We start from the raw sequence: 20,174 nt of genomic DNA on the forward strand, positions 1-20,174 counted from the left end.
ACCTTTGTAGAATAAATCTTTTTGAATTGAATTACAAAAATTACATGGAAATGAAATAAAACTTTTATATTACAGTTAATTTATCCAACCCATAATTACAACTGAGTTATTTCCAATTATTTGAAAGTATTTCAAAAATTACCGGATAACTGCTTCTGGTCTACTCTTTAAAATAATAGTTTGTAAATAAAACTGGAGAAAAAAAATCTCATGAAGCACTTTATAACTTCTTTAGTTGACTGGATATCAATAGGTATTTTTAATCAGTGACATAGTTACATATTTGAGCTGGAATTTTAAGACATGATTGTGAGAAAAATATCTAACATAACATATTAATTAAAAAGATGTGCTGTGATTGGTCATTACAATTCTGGGATTGGTTGCTAAGGTGATGGAGTTTTAGCAATTCCTGACATGAGCTAGTTTAGAAGAATCTGCGCCTTTCTTCCACGTTTTACGGTATTTTTTATGTCATCACTTCCGTAAAACAAGGGCTTGCGTTGTTTATGTCTTCTTACGGCACCAATTAACTGTTGCTAGCTTAAAGCCTGGCTTCATAAACACCACAAACAGAGCAAATGGAAAGAGATGCAGCGTGTGAGCGCTCAGCGGGCCTAACTAACTGCCCGTTACCGCCAGCAGGAGACCCGCTGAAGCCCGACGGTTCCTCCGCCCTCCTGGTTTTTTAAAGTTTAGACTTTAATTTTTCAGGGACTGGCTGGTTCATCATGTTGAACGGTGTGGCTCTGCGCTCCCAGATCGCCTCCGTGGTTGATGCCCTGGCCAAAGCAGCTGTGGCAGAGATCTTCAAAGTTGTGGAGGACGGCATGGTGGTGCTGCGGCTGGAGATGTGCCAGCGGGAGGATGAGATCGAGAGGCTGAAGAGCAGCATGGAGGTCCTGCATGGAGAGCTGCGGGCGGCGCGGCAGGCGGAGACCCACCGGCTGGAGCACCGCGGAGGAGACGGTGAGCTGCAGAAAAAACAAAACAAAAAAACACTAAGATGTCCGCTTGAGACAGAAATACAATCACAAACACATTAAAGAGCTGCGAAATTATTTATAAATAAGCTGCAATCAGGTTGAAACGGAGCATTCTCCGTTTTTATTTACATTTCTGGGTCAAGATGTTCTCATTTCACTGAGTGTCCCATTAATTTTAGAAGCTTCCATGCATTTCATTTGGATGACCTGTGAGGTCAAAACAAAGTAGTGGAATGAAAAAATTTTTTTTTTCAGCTTTGTAGCTATAGAATTGAAATTTTGCACATTCCTCTTTGCAAAAACACCATCTGTGAACTGCACTTTTCAAGTCTTTCCTCAGATTCTCATTCGGATTGAGCCCTGGACTTTGACTATGCCATTCTAGAACACATAGTCCATAGTTTCTCTGACTATTTATTGGTACTACGTTCATTGAAAAAACATTGAAGAAAAATTGTAAAAATAATTCCAACAATATGGACAGTTTTAAGGGTTTTATATATCATTAATTGGATGTGAATCAAAATTTTATCATCTGAAGTCACAATAAATAATAAACGATACGATAAATGCCCACTCCTACATTCAAATACCATGGCAGCTAAGAATGCACCAGATTAATTGTTGCACCATATTCATCAAAATCTTAAAAACCCTAAAACTCATCATATAATTACAATAAACCAGGTTATTCCAACATGTCAAATTGTGACTGTCATAATTTCTCAATAGACCAGGAATGAGGATAATATTTGTTTTGTAGGGATGCAAAATTCCTAAAACTCACAGGACAAGACACGATACCAATGAGATTTTAATATCACTGTCAAGAAAACTTCAAAGATCAAATTTATGCTCCAAAAAGCCTTTATTCTTCATATTCTAGATATTGCAACAAATGTAACATCCTGATCCTTCGTTTTCTGATTAATTTTCATCTTTTCAGACCATGGTCATCTGTATGACATTTCAACAGTTGCAATTGATGGTGTGTTGTAATTTTTATATAGCTTATCGGTTGCTATAGCAATGCTTCCTACCTCTTTTTGCATCGAAACATCTTGGAAAACGTACACATTTATTGTGTCTTGTCTGTCACTCTGTTGCATTTAGAAACCCAAATAGTGTCGTTCTGTTCAAACGTCTTCTGGTGAAGTCATAGTGGCCGCAGGTGGCTGGTGCTCATGAGATCACATTTACCTCAAGCAAGAAATATTGTGATGTTTTAATATCCCAAGATCTTGTTACACCGTTATTGTTTTGCATCGTTATTGTTATTGTTTTGCATCGTTATTGTTATTGTTTTGCATCGTTATTGTTTTGCATCGTTATCAACTGTTTTGGTTTTATGAATTTTAATAAAGATTCCCATCTTTACCACAGAAAGCCAGAGGGGTGTTGGAGATGAGAAGATCTTGGTTGAGAAGGGTCCCTCTGTTGAAAACCACAGCATGTCGTCTGCACCTGAAGCGCAACATAAAGGTGGACTTGTGAAGGAGGGAAACAAGGATGGCAGAGGACAGCTGGACAGGCCAGTGGAAGGGTCTCTATATGGAGGCGGGCACTGGAGGCCAGGGGTGCCAAAGGAGGCTGGAAGCAGCAGCTCTGAATACTTAACTTTAGGCCAAAACTCCTTGTCGTGTCTCTCCGAGCCTTCGTTGGATGGCGGGCTTGTTCTGTCCTGCAGCAGCTCTGGCGGGTTTCCGCAGAGCCCCTTCAGCCGCGGCCTGCTGGGCTACAACCAGTACAGGAACACGGTGCGCAGGCGGACGGTGAAGAGGCTGATGTTCAAGAAAGGTTTCATCTGTCCGTACTGCGGCAAGTGCTTCGAGCGAGCCGGACACCTGGAGAGGCACAAGAGGATTCACACGGGTGAGAAACCGTATCGCTGCGATATCTGCGGACGGCGGTTCAACCAGAAGTGCAGCCTAAAGGAGCACATGAAGATTCACAGAAGAGGCAAGTATAACTGTGCATTGAACTCAAGTAAATTTGCTTCGTTAGTTCCTTTTTACCCAGTAAGGGGTGTAACATGCATTTGAATAAAACGAACAAACTACGCAATCACAGCTGAGTTACACAAAGTGCTGTTTTACTTTGTGTAATTTTACAGCTATTATTTTCTATAATCTGGTCTAAGCTGGTTTCGCAAACAATTACAACAGTTAGAAGCCAGTTTGATTTTCCACAGCCAAATTCAATTCAAATTCAAAAATACTTTATTGATTCCATAGGGAAATAAAAATAAGCCACAGGGTTTACAGAAAGCCATGTCATGATGTTATTTTAAATCTCTCTCTGCTTGTGATTACCTCTCAGTTCACTCATTCCTCTTATCTTGAGCTTTAGCATCTGAACCACTGAAATCTGCATCAGGTGTTGGGATAAAAGGCAGTGAAAGTACATCCAGCTGGCTAAATACGTCATTTGCATACATCGTTTTAATGCACAGCACTTGAAATATATTTGCCTATGAAATATTGCATCATTTGCCTTTGAGAAAGAGCCGTGATGACTGTGATTTGACACACTGTACAGCTCCCTCTTTCAGCAAATGTTTGACATTTGCTCATTGAAAACTGAGTTTCAAAGGAGGATTTTAGTTTATTAATGTAGATGACAAGATTTGTCTGATTGTTTATGTTTTTTAACTCATGAATGCTCTGTATAAGGCTGAGCAGCATTTCTAAAAGACACTGGAATTAGAAGCACCACTTTGGCCAAAGTTTTGAAATCGGATAACATTTCCCCAAGTCCAGGAAAACCACCTTATTCTAACGTGAAAACTTTTTTATCCAAGAACGTTTTTTCAAAATTGGCGTTTCCATTAGGCAAATCTAATTTTGCAATTCCAGTTTGTGTAACTTCATGGTCAGTGGAAACACAGCCACTGACTCTCATCATCTTTGTTTTAACATCCTCAGTTGCAATAAGAAATGTAAACACATTGGCCATTTCCCGGTACTGTTTGTCATTCTATCAACATTTATAAATCCTGCTTAGTGCTGGACGATATGGCTGAAAAACTTATCATGATATAAGCATTTCTTGTTTTTGTTATAAAGGTCTGAAATACTGCTACACTTGAGGCGTGACCCTGTTTTATACACAGTTTTTATTCCATCCAAATAAAGAGCCTGATTTGTCTTAAACTGCTGTTGCGTAAGTTACTCAAGAGGTTGTTGCTAGGTAACCAAATAATTTGTGAGTTGCTAGGTAACCATAGAGAATGAGTTGGTTGATGCCATCAACCTTGTATAGGTCGAGCAGCTGCAGACTTTCCTCTGCCTACATCTCCCAGAATGCTTTGCAGTTTTGGGTGGGAGTTCAGTAGATATTTTAGACGTTGAGCTGATTGTCTGCCATGATATATAATGTTTCTGATTTACTTGTCCAGCCTTAATCCTGCTGTAGTTGGTAGCTCATTTTCGAAACATCATCCAGACGTTGAGCTGTTTCTAAACCCGTCTGCGTTGCCATAATTTGTCTCCCTGCGCTGTGGCCCCTGCAGAAACTCAGAGTTCACCAGTGGGAGGATCAAACATGGAGAGGCCCTTCAAAAATGATGTAATGATGTGGCTTTGTGTTGGCTCTGTGGCCGCGGAAAAACCAACCGGTTCTTTGCTGGGTTGTTTGTGTAGAACCAGTTATCACCAGCTCGGCTTGCTCTGGAAACACTTTAGTAGGAAAAAAAACAAAGTCATATCTTCCCTCCCTGGAAGACCGAAGGAGTTTGTGTAACAATTGGATGTTTTAGAGTTTTTCCAGCTTCCTTTTCCTCTGGTTTTGGTGTAAACTGTCACGTTGCAGTAAGAGCTCACTCAGGCAGCTTCCTCTTTAACACAAGGAATAAGATTTAAAAAAATAAGGGGCATGGTTTACTGCATTAGGGAGGATCACATATTTGTGTATGGCTGGTTCACTGAACCTCTGCCAGCATGATGCATTTATATTTTAACTGGAAAACTGAGACTTTCCTCTCTGTCTGAAGCACATTTAAGATGTGGAGCAGCTCTAACTTGCCTCCTAATTTTAGACTCCCGACGAATAACCTACTGTGTCGCTTTTGTCTAGTCTAGACCGGTCTAAATATTTTAGTGTTTTGATGAGAAGTTTAGGTGAAAGTCTCTGTCTGTGACTCATAATATGCAGCAAACGTGCATCTGGTAGATTTTCCTAAGACAAAATTGCAAACCTTTCTAGTCACTTTCATGTCTTTATTTAAAGATGGCACTATTTTAAGATGGTGTTTGTTGTGAAGATTAAAGCACCAATTTAAATATATTTATGCATGCACAAATCACAAAGCCTTGATTCTCTCCCAGTTGTGTTATGGAGTGACGTCCTCCATTTCTAAGTTCAGTTTAGGAGTCAGAAATCCTTTGCAGTTCAGTAAAAAATTTTAAAAAGGAGGATTTTACAAGTTTTACATGTTAAAAACATTTAATTAAGATTTTTCTGAACCACCAAATCTGTAAAAATGAATTTATATGCAGCCCACATGGACAAACATCTCTAGTTCTGCTAAGCCTGTGTATTTTCAGGCCAGACTCAAGTTGCCTCTGCAGTGTTTCCCAGAGGGTTTGCCGTTTTTCCAAGGTGCAGCCTTAAGCAAATATAGTTTTGTTTCTTATCACCAGGAGGTGGGGATCTCCTGTAGGACTCGCCATGTCGTACGTTTATCATGACCTGTTGGATCAATGCTTATTTGCATTGGCTTACTTTAACTTTTAACCTGTTAAACCTGTTTAACATTTTCTATATGCTTTTCTTCTCCTGTAGTAGATGACTTTAGAATCTGAAGTCCTCTCAGTAATTATGTTAACTTTAATCATTTGCTGCTGTCAGTTTTGTAGAGCATCCAATTAATATTTTTGCAATCAGTCAAGATATCCAAAAAAAATCATTAAATATCCCAGGAGGGGCGTAACTATGTTCTTTCTGAGGGGTTTCACTTTTTGAGTCTTTCTGGAATAAATCCATAAAGTTTAGTTTTAACTGATGAGTTGATATACAAAACAAAATAAGGCACACAAAAAATTAATCAGTTGATATAAATTAACTGATCTGGACAGGATTGAGAAAAGTGTCATGATGAAACTTTGCAAAATTCAATTAATTGACAAACAGCATCAACATGTTTCATTACATCCTCTTAATTTTTTTTGATGTCAAAAGGATTTGTTTTTAGGTCGACGTCTAAGAGGGACAGTCAGTCATTTTATTCATTTTGTGCTAGTAAGTGTTTTTTGTTTTTTTGTTCTTCAGGTCTTCAGACGAGACCAGGAGAGGTCCAGATGAGCCAACAAATCCCAATCCCACAGGTGAATCCATGTATGGACCAGCATCGGCCTGAAGAGGTCAGCCAGGTGAAGGCCGACGATAACCAAACAAAGTCTGAAGAAGTTCTGCCAACATCCGTTCAGGTCAAATCTGAGCCGGTCGAGGAAAATATTACAGGACCGCAGCTGCATGTGGAAAACAATCAGGCTGACGGCATGTGTGAAAACATAACATCAGTGGATCAAGGCAGCCAACTGTGGGCATCCAGGTTACAGAACAATCCGACAGAGTTTCTGAACAGCTCGTCGCAGAACATGTCTTCCTTCCCTGCCATTACTCAGTTACTCCAGCCACCAGAGGAAACTTCTTACAGCAACTTTTCCGTTCGAGGAAAAATGTACGGACAGCTGAAAGCCTCCACCGTCCCTCAGACGCCTTACGGGTGCTCGGGGTCGGTCATCATCTCCAGTAACCCCGGCTTGCAGGACGCGACGGAGGCCTCGAACCACCTCAGAGAGAGGAAAAACCGGCCGTTTCGAGTTCTGAAACCAAAGAAATGCTTTGTCTGCACCTACTGCGGGAAGGTGTTTGAGCGAGCCGGACACCTGGAGAGACACCTGCGGATTCATACTGGGGAGAAACCGTACGGCTGCCATATCTGCGGGAGGTGCTTCAACCAGAAGAGCAGCCTCAAAGGTCACATGAAGACTCACAGAAACGGTAAGATTTCAACAGGTTGGACGTAGCTGAAGCTCTTCTTCTCCAAGAATAAACTTTTTTTTTTTTTCGGGGATGTATTGTTTTTCTTGATAATTAGAAATTCTAATGTTCTCTAGAACTATTTCTAGGCATGATAAAAAATTTACTGAACAGTAAATTATCACAGAAGTTATTGTGAAAAATGATGACATTGTTGTTTTGAGACCATTTTCAAGTAATATAATGGAAAATGCAAAATAATGCATTCTAATACATTACATTCAAATCTATGTGGAGCGTTGGACTCACCTGATGCATCAAACGGTTCAAAACGCACCACAATGGGTCAACACACCTCCACATAGACTTTGAATGTAAAGCAGATTTACCTGTCTGGTGTGAACGCACCGTTAGATTGGGATTGGAAGGAGGATTGGGGTAGGAATTTTCAATTTATATTTATTATTGAAACGTATCAGAAAAGTTGATTTTCTCATGAAAGCAAATAAAATTGGACACACCAGCGATGAGGACCAATCAGACCTCTAATCGATGACGGACCTGGATTACTAAGAGTTTTATATGTAAGAATAATCATTTTAATTTTAGTCTTGATTAAACTGGGTGCCAACAAAGTGTGGAAAAAAAGAAATATGATTAAAGTTTTTAAAGTGTTCTTTTAAATTTTCACATCAGCGTTTTTGAAACATTCGAGGGATTTTTTTACCGTTTCCTTTGGTCGTAAAGAAACTCGGTAGTCCAGCCTAGAAGTAATAAATGCGTGGACTAGTTTCCCTGCTGGACTCTGGGGGGGATCGCGGTTCTAATTTTGGCCATAGTGCGCAGGTGCAGGAAAGATGTCCTAGAAACCTGTTTTAATGTTGGATTTAAAGGACGTGTCCTGGCCAAAGATGACACCAAGGCTCTTTACATGATGAAAAACACTGGGAGGTTTACTTGCTGGCAACTAAAATTTTAAAATAAATTAATAAAAAAAATGCTCCCATTATGGAAAATAAAAACTCAGTTATGGACACTTGTCCTTCTCTAGAGAAGCTAAAATAATATGATGCTACAAAGCATGTGTACTTTTAAGGTTATTTTATGCATGTTTTGTATTGGAATATTTTTATATTTTAAATAAAAATAACCAAGCATTACTAATATAAACTGGTGTTTTAATTTTGAGCTGATTTTATAATTTTAGTAATGCATTAGTTAAGAACAATCAGTTTCATCTCGATTATTCCAACCGTGCATTTAAAAAAGTATTCACATAAGAGAATACTTCAATTAAAAAAATCTTAAAAGTGTGGCATGCATTTAAAACAGTTTGCACATTGAAGATTTTGTCTATTCTTTTTTGCTAAAAATAAATCAAATAAAAGCTCCAGCTCAGGCAAATGTGAAGGAGAGCGTTTGCGAAAATAAGTTTTTAAGTCCTTCCTCAGATTCTGAATTGGATTTAAGTTTGGACTTTGACTAGGCCAGCCTATGAATTATAATGTTAACATATATAAGACATTCAATATTATCTCTAGCTGTATGTTTCGAGTCTGTTGTGGGAAAAAATATTTGCTAAGTAATGTTTTATACCGAGGACAAGAACTCCAGCATGAATCAATATTTGCATCATTTCTCTACATAAGACATGCAGGTGCTTGAAACCCTTGAAAATGCTTGAATTTCAATAAGGTGGTTTCAAGGCTTGGAAAGTACTTGAGTAAGTTCTTGATGTTCAAACTGCTCAGTTTTGTAATTAAATGTCATCCAACATTTGATTAAAAGCTTAAATTCAGAAAATATTATTTACAGTTGAAAGCAGATATTTTCATCCACCTACAGCAGTATATCAGGGCCATGGTACATAGAAATATAAAACAATTTAGAACATTTTCTTAGTTTCAAGAGTTGAAAATATTAAAAAATTCAGAAATAAAAAAAAAAGATTTCTAGAAAATTTGTGAGATTTCAAAACTTGTCTTTTCTCCCCCACAAATGTTCAACTTTTAGAGTTTTTGTTTCTGCAAAATTTCCAGATTATTTAACTTTTTTATTTGGGCAGAAATGTACTCCTGGTCATCATACCCCAAAAATAAGCAGGGACATATTTATTCTCATGTCTTTTAATGTGTCATTGAGTTGTTGACCTGCGTAATTGAAATAAAAGGTTGGCTTATATTCTTAGAACGTCAAACAACAGACTTAAGTTTATTTGATTAGAACAGTGCATGGTAATCAACATTACCACATTATTTTCAAATTATTTTGGCGGAAATTTACTCTGCCAAAAAAAATGTAAGTGAATATTTACTGTAAATATTCAGGAATTGGCACAATGGCTAAATTTACTAGTTTTTCCAGCTTTTTTGCTTGCCCAAAAAACCAAAACACCATAATTCACAGGACAGAACATAGTTTTACTAAAAGAAACAAAAACATCAACAAAAGAAAACATTTACACAAGAAATAACAAATCAACAAACAGAATAAAATACCAGTTAGGTGTGTGAGACATTTCAAAATTTACTGTGAGAAAAGTCTACAAACCCAGAGAAAAGCACACTTTTCTTTGTTTTTAAAAAAAAAATTTTTTAATCCAGAACATGATTTTATGCTAATTTTTGTTTTTGTAACTTTTTTTAATCATAAAGGGACGACGACAGACATGCTGGAGGCCCATCACCTGATGTTCTCAGTGTCCGACAATCAGCTGATGGAGAGCTACATGGAAACCAGTAACGGACCAACAGCGGCGGACGAGCCGTTTCCCGCCCCGGCGTACGCTCACTCCATCAAAGAGGAGCCGCTGGCGGTGAAGCTGGAGCCCAGCGACGAAAACTTCCTCTCCGTGTCTCAGGTGGGGACGGACAACAGAGCCGCAGCAGCAGACAAAAGTTTACTGTGGACGTCTGCAGTGGAGGAAAGCAACGACAGCCCAGATCAACCGGTCTGCGTACTTTTACAAGATGTGAAGTACCACCTCAGTTCTCCTGCAGGGGGAGCCAGTGAGCAGCAGGGCTTCACCTCACCCATAAAGGATTTGGCTTTTATAGACAACAAAGCAAAGGAGGATCCATTTTCGGCTGTGGGATTGCAGCAAAGGACTTCAAATCCAAGTCACGATCTGGCTGGAAGGGATTTCTGCTCGGAGAGCGGCGAGGGCGTGAACCAAGATGGCGTCTACGAGTTTACCCTGAGAGCCTCGGACAGCTTCGAGGACAGCTGCAGCGCAGACCCCGCCAGACAGAACTACATCTGCTCCAGCTGTGGGCAAAGCTTTGACAGTTTCCATATTTTCCAGGAGCATCAGTGTGAGAAACTCCCAGAGCAGCCGTTAAGCTGCGAGATGTGCGGAAAAACTTTCAACCAGCTGAGCATCCTGAAGCTGCACCTTAAGCTACATGCTAAATAAATATGGCGCTTTTATATTCGGTACATTTTCACTGTCTTTCACTGTTTTTAGCTGCAAGAAAAAAAAAGATAAAACATTAATTTTACTTGTATTAGCCACATTTTTGTCACTTTAACTGTATTTGTTTTTTTTTATAAAGAAAAATCAAAGAAAACAAAGAATTATGAATACCTCCTGTTTACCAACATAATTTCTGCTTTTTGTCTGTTTTTGTCTGTTGGTAAAATTAAGAAAAAAAATGTAGAGCTTAAAATCACATTTGAATCATCTGCTTATTACTTGAGACCATATAATAATTACAAAAAAATACATATTTCCTGAAATATAAGCCCATTGCACAGCTGTGACAAAAAAAGTACAGCTTTTCTCAACTATAGACCTTTATGTATAAGGGCATAATAAAAAATGAAATGTTCTTCCCCCCCATTTATGTACCTTTAAGTTTACAAAAAGATTTCCAGTGTTATTTTTAAAACAAAGATGAAACCAAAATAAAAATGAAAAAGCTTCATGTTCACCAAAGTTAAAGTCAAGTGGTGCTAATCAACTACACTTGATTGCTTGGTTTTCAGCAAGTGTTTGGCAGTTTGCTGCTCTGTAATTGTGTGTGTGTGTGTGTGTGTGCGTGTGTGTGTGTTAGTACAATGTGAGGGAGGAAAGACATCAGTAATGACCTTTGAGAGACAATTGTTGCTTGGAAATTTGTAGTTGATAAAACCGGAGAGAACACGATTATTTCCATCTGCAAGTCTTCCCAGGACGTTCCCTGCAAAATCACCCACAAGTCCAAATGTTCAATGATCAAAAAAATTACAAAAAGTCCAATTCCAGATCGGTTTCAGAGTTCAATATTAAAGATTATTACAGTTCAGTTAGAAACGGACTAAATTAAGCTTTCTTCTTTGAGAGAAAGCAACTTCCTGTGTATTCCAGCTTCCTCCCACTGTCCAAAAACACAACTGTTAGTTTAAAGGTGCGTTCACACCAGTCATGTTTAGTCCTCTTTAATCAAATTCTAGTTCGTTTGCTTAGAAAGTCTAGTTTGTTTGCAGAGGTGGTTCCTCTGTCTTGGTTCGGTTGAAATGAACTTTGGTGCAGTTCAAATGAATATGTGAACGGCAACAAAAGCAGGAAGCGAACTACAGCGCAGAGCATTCTGGGTAAATACAGTCAAAACAAACATGAGAGTCTAGCAACAGAGAGAAAGACAAAAGAAAACGGTTACGATCTCTAAAATCTGACGCTACTCCATTTGTGTTTACATTTTCTAAAAAAGAAAGTTTCATTCAGTGTCTTCCTCAGAGGTTTTTGCATTGTTTCCTTCAGTTGTTGTAGGTGTAGCGCCCCTACAGGTGAAGAGAAGAACAGGTTCTCTTAGGGTTTGGCTTGTTTGACAGTGCAGTGTGAAAACAAACCGCATCGGCTGAAAATGTAACAAATGTTGCAACTTTGGCTCCCAATCCAAAGTCTACTGGACTATCAGGTTTGGAAACAACCTAAATTACCGTTATGTGTGAGTGTGTGCATTTTCTACACTTTTTTTAAAAAGTTTGGCTTCATCTTTGTTTATTAAATATTAACAATACAGAATGTGTGTTATTGTTAGTTTAGGTTATATTTAAACTATTTTAATATGTGAAACTAACCGGATTGTCCTGATATTTAAAACCTTGGGAGTGTTTAATTTGATTTACTATGAATTTACATGTTAACTTGGCATCCTTACTAAAATCAAATCAGTGTTTGTATTGTTAAAAAACACAGTGAAGCCCATTTATGGTGAATCAGATTTCAGATTTTTCCATATTTTAACTGATGTTGAAATAAGTATATGATAAACTTTTAAGGTCAAAAAATGTTATTCAAGTTACCTTCTGGTGAAAAGTCTGTCCAACTAAGAAAAGCAGATAATCCTGTTTGTCTTATTTTATTCAGTAAATATGTATCAAGGTTGCTAAATTCGTTTCCATGGAAACATCATGTAGTAAACCTGTAATAATATAAAACTAAGATTATGTTTTAAGGCTTCAGTCAATGTGAAAATGAAGACTAAATGCTGTTTTTGAACTGTGGGGATATTTTGTATGCATTTGGCATGAATACAGGATTATATTTACACTTTGCACATTTAAATGGATGATTAATGTTTTCTCACCAGAATTCTGACTTTAATTTCAAAATTATGAGATTAATTCTGTCAGAATTCTGTCAAAAAAAAAATCAGAATTTTGAGATTTAAATGTTGATCAAACAAACAAAACTTTACCTGACTGATATGAAAGATTTTCTTCCTTTTTTGTTATGGTTAGTACCAGGTGACAGTTAAAGTTGTTATTTTCTGGTAAAATAAAGGTACAAATAGCAACAGATTCCAACTTTAGTGTTATTGTCTCTTATAACTGTAATGCTTCCTCATTTCTTCTTTTATATTTTGTAAACATCTGATCAAATCGGTTAGTGACAATGATAATCATTCGTGTTGGTTGAATATGTTGAGTAAGTATGCTTATGGTAAATTTTATGTCTTTTTGTATTTTTAAAATAAACATCAGATGATTTCTGAAGTCTGTGTGGTTCAATAGGTTTGGGCAAATTATTGTTCCTTATTTTTAATTATTTTACTTTTTGTGTGTGTGTGTATATATGTATATATATATAATTTTATTTTATTTATTTATTTATTTATTTATTTATTTTTACTTTTTTAAAAGTTACATCAAAACATCTCACACTCTTTTCCAAAATTGAGTAGTATAAAGTAAAAGAGCATTTTACTAATTTTTAGCTAATTTTTAACATGTCTATTTTCACAGGTTATCAAAAAACCTCTAAAACTCTCCAGGGACTCATCAAACTTTTCCTAAAACTCTGCAAATCTGTTTTATTCACATTTTCTATTATTTATAATTTTAAAACTACATTTTGTATATATTCAGCTTATTTTTCTTTGATATTAAAAAGTGATTAAAGATCTGAGCATAAAAATGAGACAAAAATATAGCAAAAACAGAATAATTGTGAAATACTTTTTCACATTACTGGATCTCAAATGGCACACACTTCTATACAGCAAATACATGGAAACATGTTCCTACAGCATTTGAATGCATGGGAAAAATAATGAGGGAAATATATTTCTATAAAAACGTACACTGAAAATCCTGAACTCATTTTAAGCTGATTCAATTACAGGTAAATATAGTAATAGAAAGCAGAATTGTGTCAGGACCCGTCCCTTGGTGTTTACTGTCCCACAAAGAGTTCCCTGACCCTACATTTTGGAACCGCTTATCAAAAAAAGCTCAGATATTGCCCTTTTTCTGGACTATTGAATGAAAAGTAAACTACAGCGTCGCTAAGTCACATTAACTGACTTAACGACAGTAAAAGTGGTGGAAACTTCCTTTTCCTCTAGCGGTAAATTCGAGTGCGCTCTTACTCGTGTATTTACGGCAGAGCTCTCCACCACACGGAAGAAAGCTCTAAGCTAGCTGCCACAAACACGCAGGGATGTAAAGCTTGTCTATCACGTCGTCTTATGTTTAGTTTTCAGTAATTTATCGATACATTGTGTAAAAACGGAGGAATTTACACCTTTTTTTTTTTACCTGCTTCCAACATTCAATCTGTGAACATGGCTTCGTGCGTTCCCTTCCAGACACAGTTATCCTCAATAATGGAGGTCCTGGTGAAGGCAGCAGTGGCACAAATCTCCAAGCTGGTGGATGACAAATGTGCCTTCTTGCATCTGGAAATATCCCGCAAACAAAGCGAGAATGAGATGCTGAAGAGGAAGCTGCTGCTGATGGAGAGCAAGAATGCGCAGCTGCAGCGGGGATTCGGTAAGATGCTCAGCTGTTTTGTTTCCTTCAATGCACGAGTTCATCAGTAGCATCACTTCATTAGCCCGTTAAGATGCATTGTTTTTGTAAAATCTTTGCACTCAGTTGAATTTTCTTGAAATATACGTGTTTTTGTTCTAGCTGTGGCCTAATTTTATTAATAAAATCACTTATTTTCATTTAGAAAACTACATGGATCGAGGGACTGATTTAGGAAGAAACGTTTCACATCCCATTAGAGACTTAAAGGTAGGTGTCTCTTTTTCTGTTATTCGAAACTTGGATGTTCTTTAGCAAAGTACACATTTATAAAGGCTGGAATTGATTGAAAGGGCCTAGACAAAAATAATCCCCAATGTGAACAACCTGGATTGCTGTAAAGTATGTTAAATTCAGCTCAGTTTATTAAAATTATGTTACGTTAGAGTTCCAATTGAAACATATCTCTATAAAATAATTCAATGCACCTATGTAGAGAATATAAACAGTCTGATTCAGGCCCAGATGATTAAACAAATAAACATAGTCTGAGGCATCTTCTTAAAACTAGTAATTCACAACAACAAAATATTACAGATGTTAACTTCTTGTTTTGTTGTTGTAGTTTCCTGAGATTGAAAGATCCAGTGTTTCCTTCACAATTAAGGAAGAAAGTCCAGATGAGGCGCTGTGGATCAGTGATTCTGCTGCAGCCATTGGTGAGTACAACAGTTTTTACACAACCACAACAAAAAATAAAGATAAAACTAATGCTTCAGGCACGCTCACAAAAAGGTTTTTCACCCAAATAATCTGACAATTTGTTTTGTAAGAAGCTGGCATGTCTAAAATGGGTGTTATTTCTCTTTTTGATGGATGTTCAAACTGCCTCAGAGTGTCCAAAAAGTTACACAATTTGTAAATGTATTTGAAATATGTAGCATTTTTTAACGACTGAAGTTAGCATAGTTACTTGATTGTGCTATAAAAAGGCACCATGTGGCTGGAAAACACTCAATGTTGCCCCTTTAAGTCTCTCTGTATTTTCTCTACTGGCAGAAAGTGCTGACTCATGTCTTGTTTTCCAGGTACTGCTGTCCCGTATCCTGCTCAGGAGAGCCAGCAGGTCATCCATCCAGATGTTACCAGACTCAAGCCTGCAGAGTTCAGCAGCCCGTTCAGCTCCGGCCACCCGCCAGTCGACATCAGCAGCCTCCAGTTCACAGTGAAGACAGAGAAGGAGGAGGACCGGCTGTCCTTCAGACAGGACGGATGCCAGCACCGCGTGGGGAAGCAGACCCCCACCGCCGTCGACTATCCCGTGGACGAGCGGGAAAGTCAGCTTTGGTCATCGATCATCGAAGGGAATGAAATCGACGCCGGGTTTCCTGATTTCTCCAGCGTGGTGGAGGAATATTCCAGCTCTTTCTCTGAGCATTCGGATGCCACGAACATGGCGTCCAACACCAGCAAGTCGCCCGGCGTCCAGGAGCCGTGCAACGGGGTGTACGGCGCCGAGTATCAGAAGGACGCGCAGCTGTCGCATTTCCAGCCCCGAGCGCAGGACAAGCAGAAGGAGCAGCTGTTCCTGCAGCGGAGCAGCTCCCACGCCGCCCAGCTGGGCCCGCCGCAGGAGGAACGGCAGAGGGAGGCGGGCGCCGAGGACGGAGCGAACGCCGCCCAGCCGCCTAACCCTTTCACCACCAGCTGCTTCTACACTCACGCCCCCCAGAAACCCGTTTCCCGCGGCTACGCCTGCTCCCAGTGCGGCAAGTCCTTCAGCCGCCTGCACCAGTTCAAGCTGCACCAGCAGAGCCACAGGAGGAAACGCACGTTCTGGTGCAGCGTGTGCGGAAAGAGCTTCCAGTGCTCGTCCCACCTCAGCATCCACCACCGGACGCACACGGGGGAGAAGCCGTACGGCTGCGGACAGTGCGGGAAGCGCTTCACGCAGCAGAGCAGCCTGCGGGTGCACCAGCGCACGCACAGCGGCGAGCGACCGTACAGCTGCTCGCAGTGCGGGAAGTCCTTCATCATGATGCACCACCTGAAGCGACACAGGATCATCCACACCTACAGCTGAGGCGCCGGCGGCCGACACAACCAATGAGAGAAGCCAATGAACCACAGATCCTTTGTTTGTTTGTTTTACTGAGTCGAGTCCATCTGGGCTTCGGAGTATTAGGGCCTCGCTAAAAACACAAAAAAGGTAAAATTATGAGAATAAAGTTATAATATTATGAAAACAAATTCGTACAAGAATAAAGTCAAAATAATACAAGAATAATGTCTTAAGACTAAAGGCATAACGTTATGACTTTATTACTGTATTATTTTGACTTTAATTTTGTACAACTTTATTCTATAATATGAGTTCATTCTTGAAATCTTGCCTTTATTCTCATATTTATTTTATTTTCGTGCAACTTTATTCCAGTAATATTATGACTTTTCTCCTATTATTTCAATTAAACTCTCAAAATACTTTGACCTTATTCTCAGATTATTACGACTTCATTCTTTTATTTTTATTTTTGTCATCTTTTCTTAGTATGGCCCTAACACTCCGTCGCAGGAATGGGTCCGCTGTTTGTTTTATGATGATAAAAATGTGACAGTGAGTTGTGTGAGAAATGTCTGAAGCTAGAAATCCAAAAAAAAAAAAAGAAAAAGAAAAGATGTGCGACCCTCACACGAAACCTTCCACCTTTATCTGACTGTTACAGAGGATCTAGACCAGGTCTGTCCAAACCTTCTGTCATCGAGTCAGAAATACTCACAGGTCAAGAAAGTAGAAAAAAACTATAATCAAGCTAAGACGTCTGTCTGTTTTTTTTAGTAGGAAAGGAAGGAATGTTATTTATCGTAGATCCAAAACTTTAAAAAAATAATCCTGTTTGCTCTATTAAAAGAAAGGCTTTTAGTTTTCAAGTTTCTTTTGGCCTCAGTTGAATAAATTTCTTCTCAATTGTAGGAACAGATTTTGTTTCAACATGTTTGCTACATTTAACCAGGTTTCTAAGTAAAATAAAAGCTGCAGCAAAGTGAGCTTTTCACTAAAACTCTGGATTGTTGAGGTTCTACTTGTTGTCAAAGCTTTTGATAAAAACACATTAATGCTTTGTGTTGCACTTAACATTTTTCATTGCAAGTGATAATTTTACTCTGATTACAGATAAAAACTTTTAGTTTCTGTCATTCAATTGTGCTGAACCGGCCACATTTATATCATTCTTCAACTGCAGTTGAGGGCCGAATCAAATTAATCCAAGGGCCACATTTGGCCCCCAGGCCACACTTTGGACACCCCTGATCTAGAACGTGTTACACACTCCTGTCTGAGAAGCCAGATTGCTGCAAAAATGAGATGGTATAAAATATGTTGAAGCTTTTATTTTCTTGTTTCAAGTTAAATTTACACAATTAGACTTTCAATAAACCTGATTTTGGTAAGAAAGTTACAAACCAAAACTGGTTTGTTTACATTGATAATGTTCTGCTTCTTTTTATTTAGTTCCAACATTCAGTCTTCTTTGGCTGCAGTTTGTCAACCTGCACAGTTTAACTCTCCTGTTTTATCAAGTTATGAGAACAAATTTCATCCACATCCTTTTTGTTTTTTAAATAAATTCTTCTCCAATTTGACAAAAAATCTATTTTGACCTGAAGATAAGCAAACCCTCACCATGATGCTGCCTCCGCCGTGTTTTACTGTTTGATGCTGATCTGTTGGTGATGTTTCTGTGCCAAACCTCTGCTCCATTGGACCAAAACTCACTCCTCTGAAAAGCATAAATACAGTCACATGATAAAGAGGAAGCTCATTTATTTCAGTAGCTCAAACCGTTTAAAAAAATACACAGATTTTTGTTTTAAAGCTTATATTTTTTTCAATAGTGATTTTGACCCCTTAGAGTTAATGAAAACAAAACATTTAAGATTAAAATTTTACTTCAGACCAATAAAAAAACACGTTATTAATATGTAATTGAGGGCAAAATGAAAAGTATTAAGTTTAAAAAGCTACTTTTAATCTGACAAATGAGCCTCATCCTACCACTGATTCTAATTTCTCAGGTTAGTCGTTTTTGAAATGCTTCATCTGACTTTTCAGCAGAGGTGTGTTGATGCACCTGCACAGAGACGGTTTTACTCTGAGCGCCGCGTCCTGTTAGGATTTAAACCGACACGTTGCTCCGTGTTTTATCCCTGTAACATCTGACCTATGGCTCCTTTCTGTTCAGACCTCCTGAAGCATTTCTCAGGTTTTAATGCCAGCATACCGACGTCCACAAAATCCCTTTGTGTTTTACATTAAACACCTGAAAAACAAACTGTGTGTTGACTCTGATTTAAAGGAAAAATGTGTTGACCTTCTAGAAGTGTTCAGATCTCTGAGTTTCTGCAGTTACCTTTTTAATTGGAGGTACACTGATTGTAGATTTCTGGCCAATTGCCAATCTTTAATTTCATTTTGACACCGTTTTTTTTTTTTTTTTTTAATAACTGATATTGTCAGGGGTTAAACTGTGACAATACGCCTCAAAGTTACAATCTTATTTTATTGAGAAACACTGAACAATACCTGTGAAACAATACAAACTTGCATTAACTGCACATGAGGGAAAACTCTAACCTTGTAAAAGGGCTGCACAGTGGTGCAGTTGGTAGAGCTGTTGCCTTGCAACAAGAAGGTTCTGGGCTTGATTCCCGGCCCCTCTGCCCCGGAGTTTGCATGTTCTCCCTGTGCATGCGTGGGTTTTCTCCTGGTACTCCGGTTTTCTCCCACAGTCCAAAAACATGATTGTCAGGTTAATTAGCCTCTCCATGTTGCCCCTAGGTGTGAGTGTGAGTGTGTGTGTGCATGGTTATTTGTCCTGTGTGTCTCTGTGTTGCCCTGCGACAGACTGGCGACCTGTCCAGGGTGACCCCGCCTCTCGCCCGGAACATTAGCTGGAGAGGAACCAACAAACTGCCCGACTCCACTGAGGGACAAGGGTGAAGGAAAATGGATGGATGAAGCTTGTAAAAAAGGAACAGCAGAGGGCGCTGTGACCCATCATTTGAATGTCTTTGTCCTTTGCTTATTTCTCATCTGACCAAATGCAGCTTGTCTGGCCTCAGAGTCATTTAACTTAATTTCCTTCACAGTTTGAACAGGTTTGAACATAATAAAACTTTTCTCATTCCCAACTTTGATTCCTGCAAGTAGAAAGTTTCTAACCAGGATTTCAATCTTTCAATCAGCCTCAGACATATTTTACTGTTTGTTTTGCTCATTTTAAATGAATCTCCTCTTTCTCGAAGCGTTGGCGTCACTCTGCTTGTTCGACCCCAGACAGGTTTCTCAGCTCTGATCCGTCCTGGTCTGGTCAGCACTTCCTTCTTCTGCAGACGTTATCTAAACAAGTTGTAAAATAAATGAAGCAGCTGCCATCGTGATGCGAGCGCAAAGGATTCAGAGGAACGAAGAAACACTCTTGGAAAAACTGCTGTAGATTTACAACACAGTAGAAAAAACTATTCACCCTGTAGATTCCTAATTTTTGCTTTTTTTTGTCATTCTTGAATGTTTCAAATTATTATGCATATTTTAAAATCTGTGCAAAATACCAACGACTTTGCACATTAGTGCACATTCCACTGGTAGATTATTTCATTATTTCACTTATAGCTAAAACTTTTTCATGAATATAAAAGAATTGACTTATAACAAGGCAAAACGTTACGTTAAGTTAGCTTTATTTTTATTTAAAGTGTTTATAATTTCACAATATTAGCACTGGAAACTGGACCAAGAATACCTTTTGTGTTTTTGCAGTGTTTTAAACTTAAATCTGACTAGAAGAGATACTTTATGTTTGGAAAGTATCTCCAGAACTAAAACACTACTGCAGAGAAGAGTGAATCAAAATGTCTCCATAGTGACATGAAGAACTGATTGTTGGTTATTTACAGCTGTCAAGTTCA

General features: G+C 38.5%; 2 protein-coding genes across 2 annotated transcripts; both read left to right on the forward strand.

Moving 5' to 3' along the window:
• Positions 1 to 511: 511 nt before the first annotated feature.
• LOC145547987 (uncharacterized) lies at positions 512 to 12,947 on the forward strand. Its single transcript, XM_081598300.1, has 4 exons — positions 512 to 969; positions 2,370 to 2,945; positions 6,255 to 6,989; positions 9,623 to 12,947. Exons 1-4 carry the CDS (start codon positions 732 to 734, stop codon positions 10,381 to 10,383), a joined length of 2,310 nt encoding a protein of 769 aa, XP_081454426.1. The 5' UTR covers positions 512 to 731; the 3' UTR covers positions 10,384 to 12,947.
• Positions 12,948 to 14,017: 1,070 nt separating this feature from the next.
• LOC103479510 (uncharacterized) lies at positions 14,018 to 18,030 on the forward strand. The gene is made up of 4 exons (XM_008433985.3): positions 14,018 to 14,225; positions 14,410 to 14,474; positions 14,830 to 14,923; positions 15,293 to 18,030. The coding sequence occupies exons 1-4, from the start codon at positions 14,018 to 14,020 to the stop codon at positions 16,285 to 16,287; spliced, it is 1,362 nt and encodes a 453-aa protein (XP_008432207.3). The 3' UTR covers positions 16,288 to 18,030.
• The last annotated feature ends 2,144 nt before the right edge of the window (positions 18,031 to 20,174 follow it).

This window comes from Poecilia reticulata, chromosome 17, assembly GCF_904066995.2.
Source record: "Poecilia reticulata chromosome 17, P_reticulata-male-v2, whole genome shotgun sequence".
In the NCBI taxonomy this organism is placed as follows: Eukaryota; Metazoa; Chordata; class Actinopteri; order Cyprinodontiformes; family Poeciliidae; genus Poecilia; species Poecilia reticulata.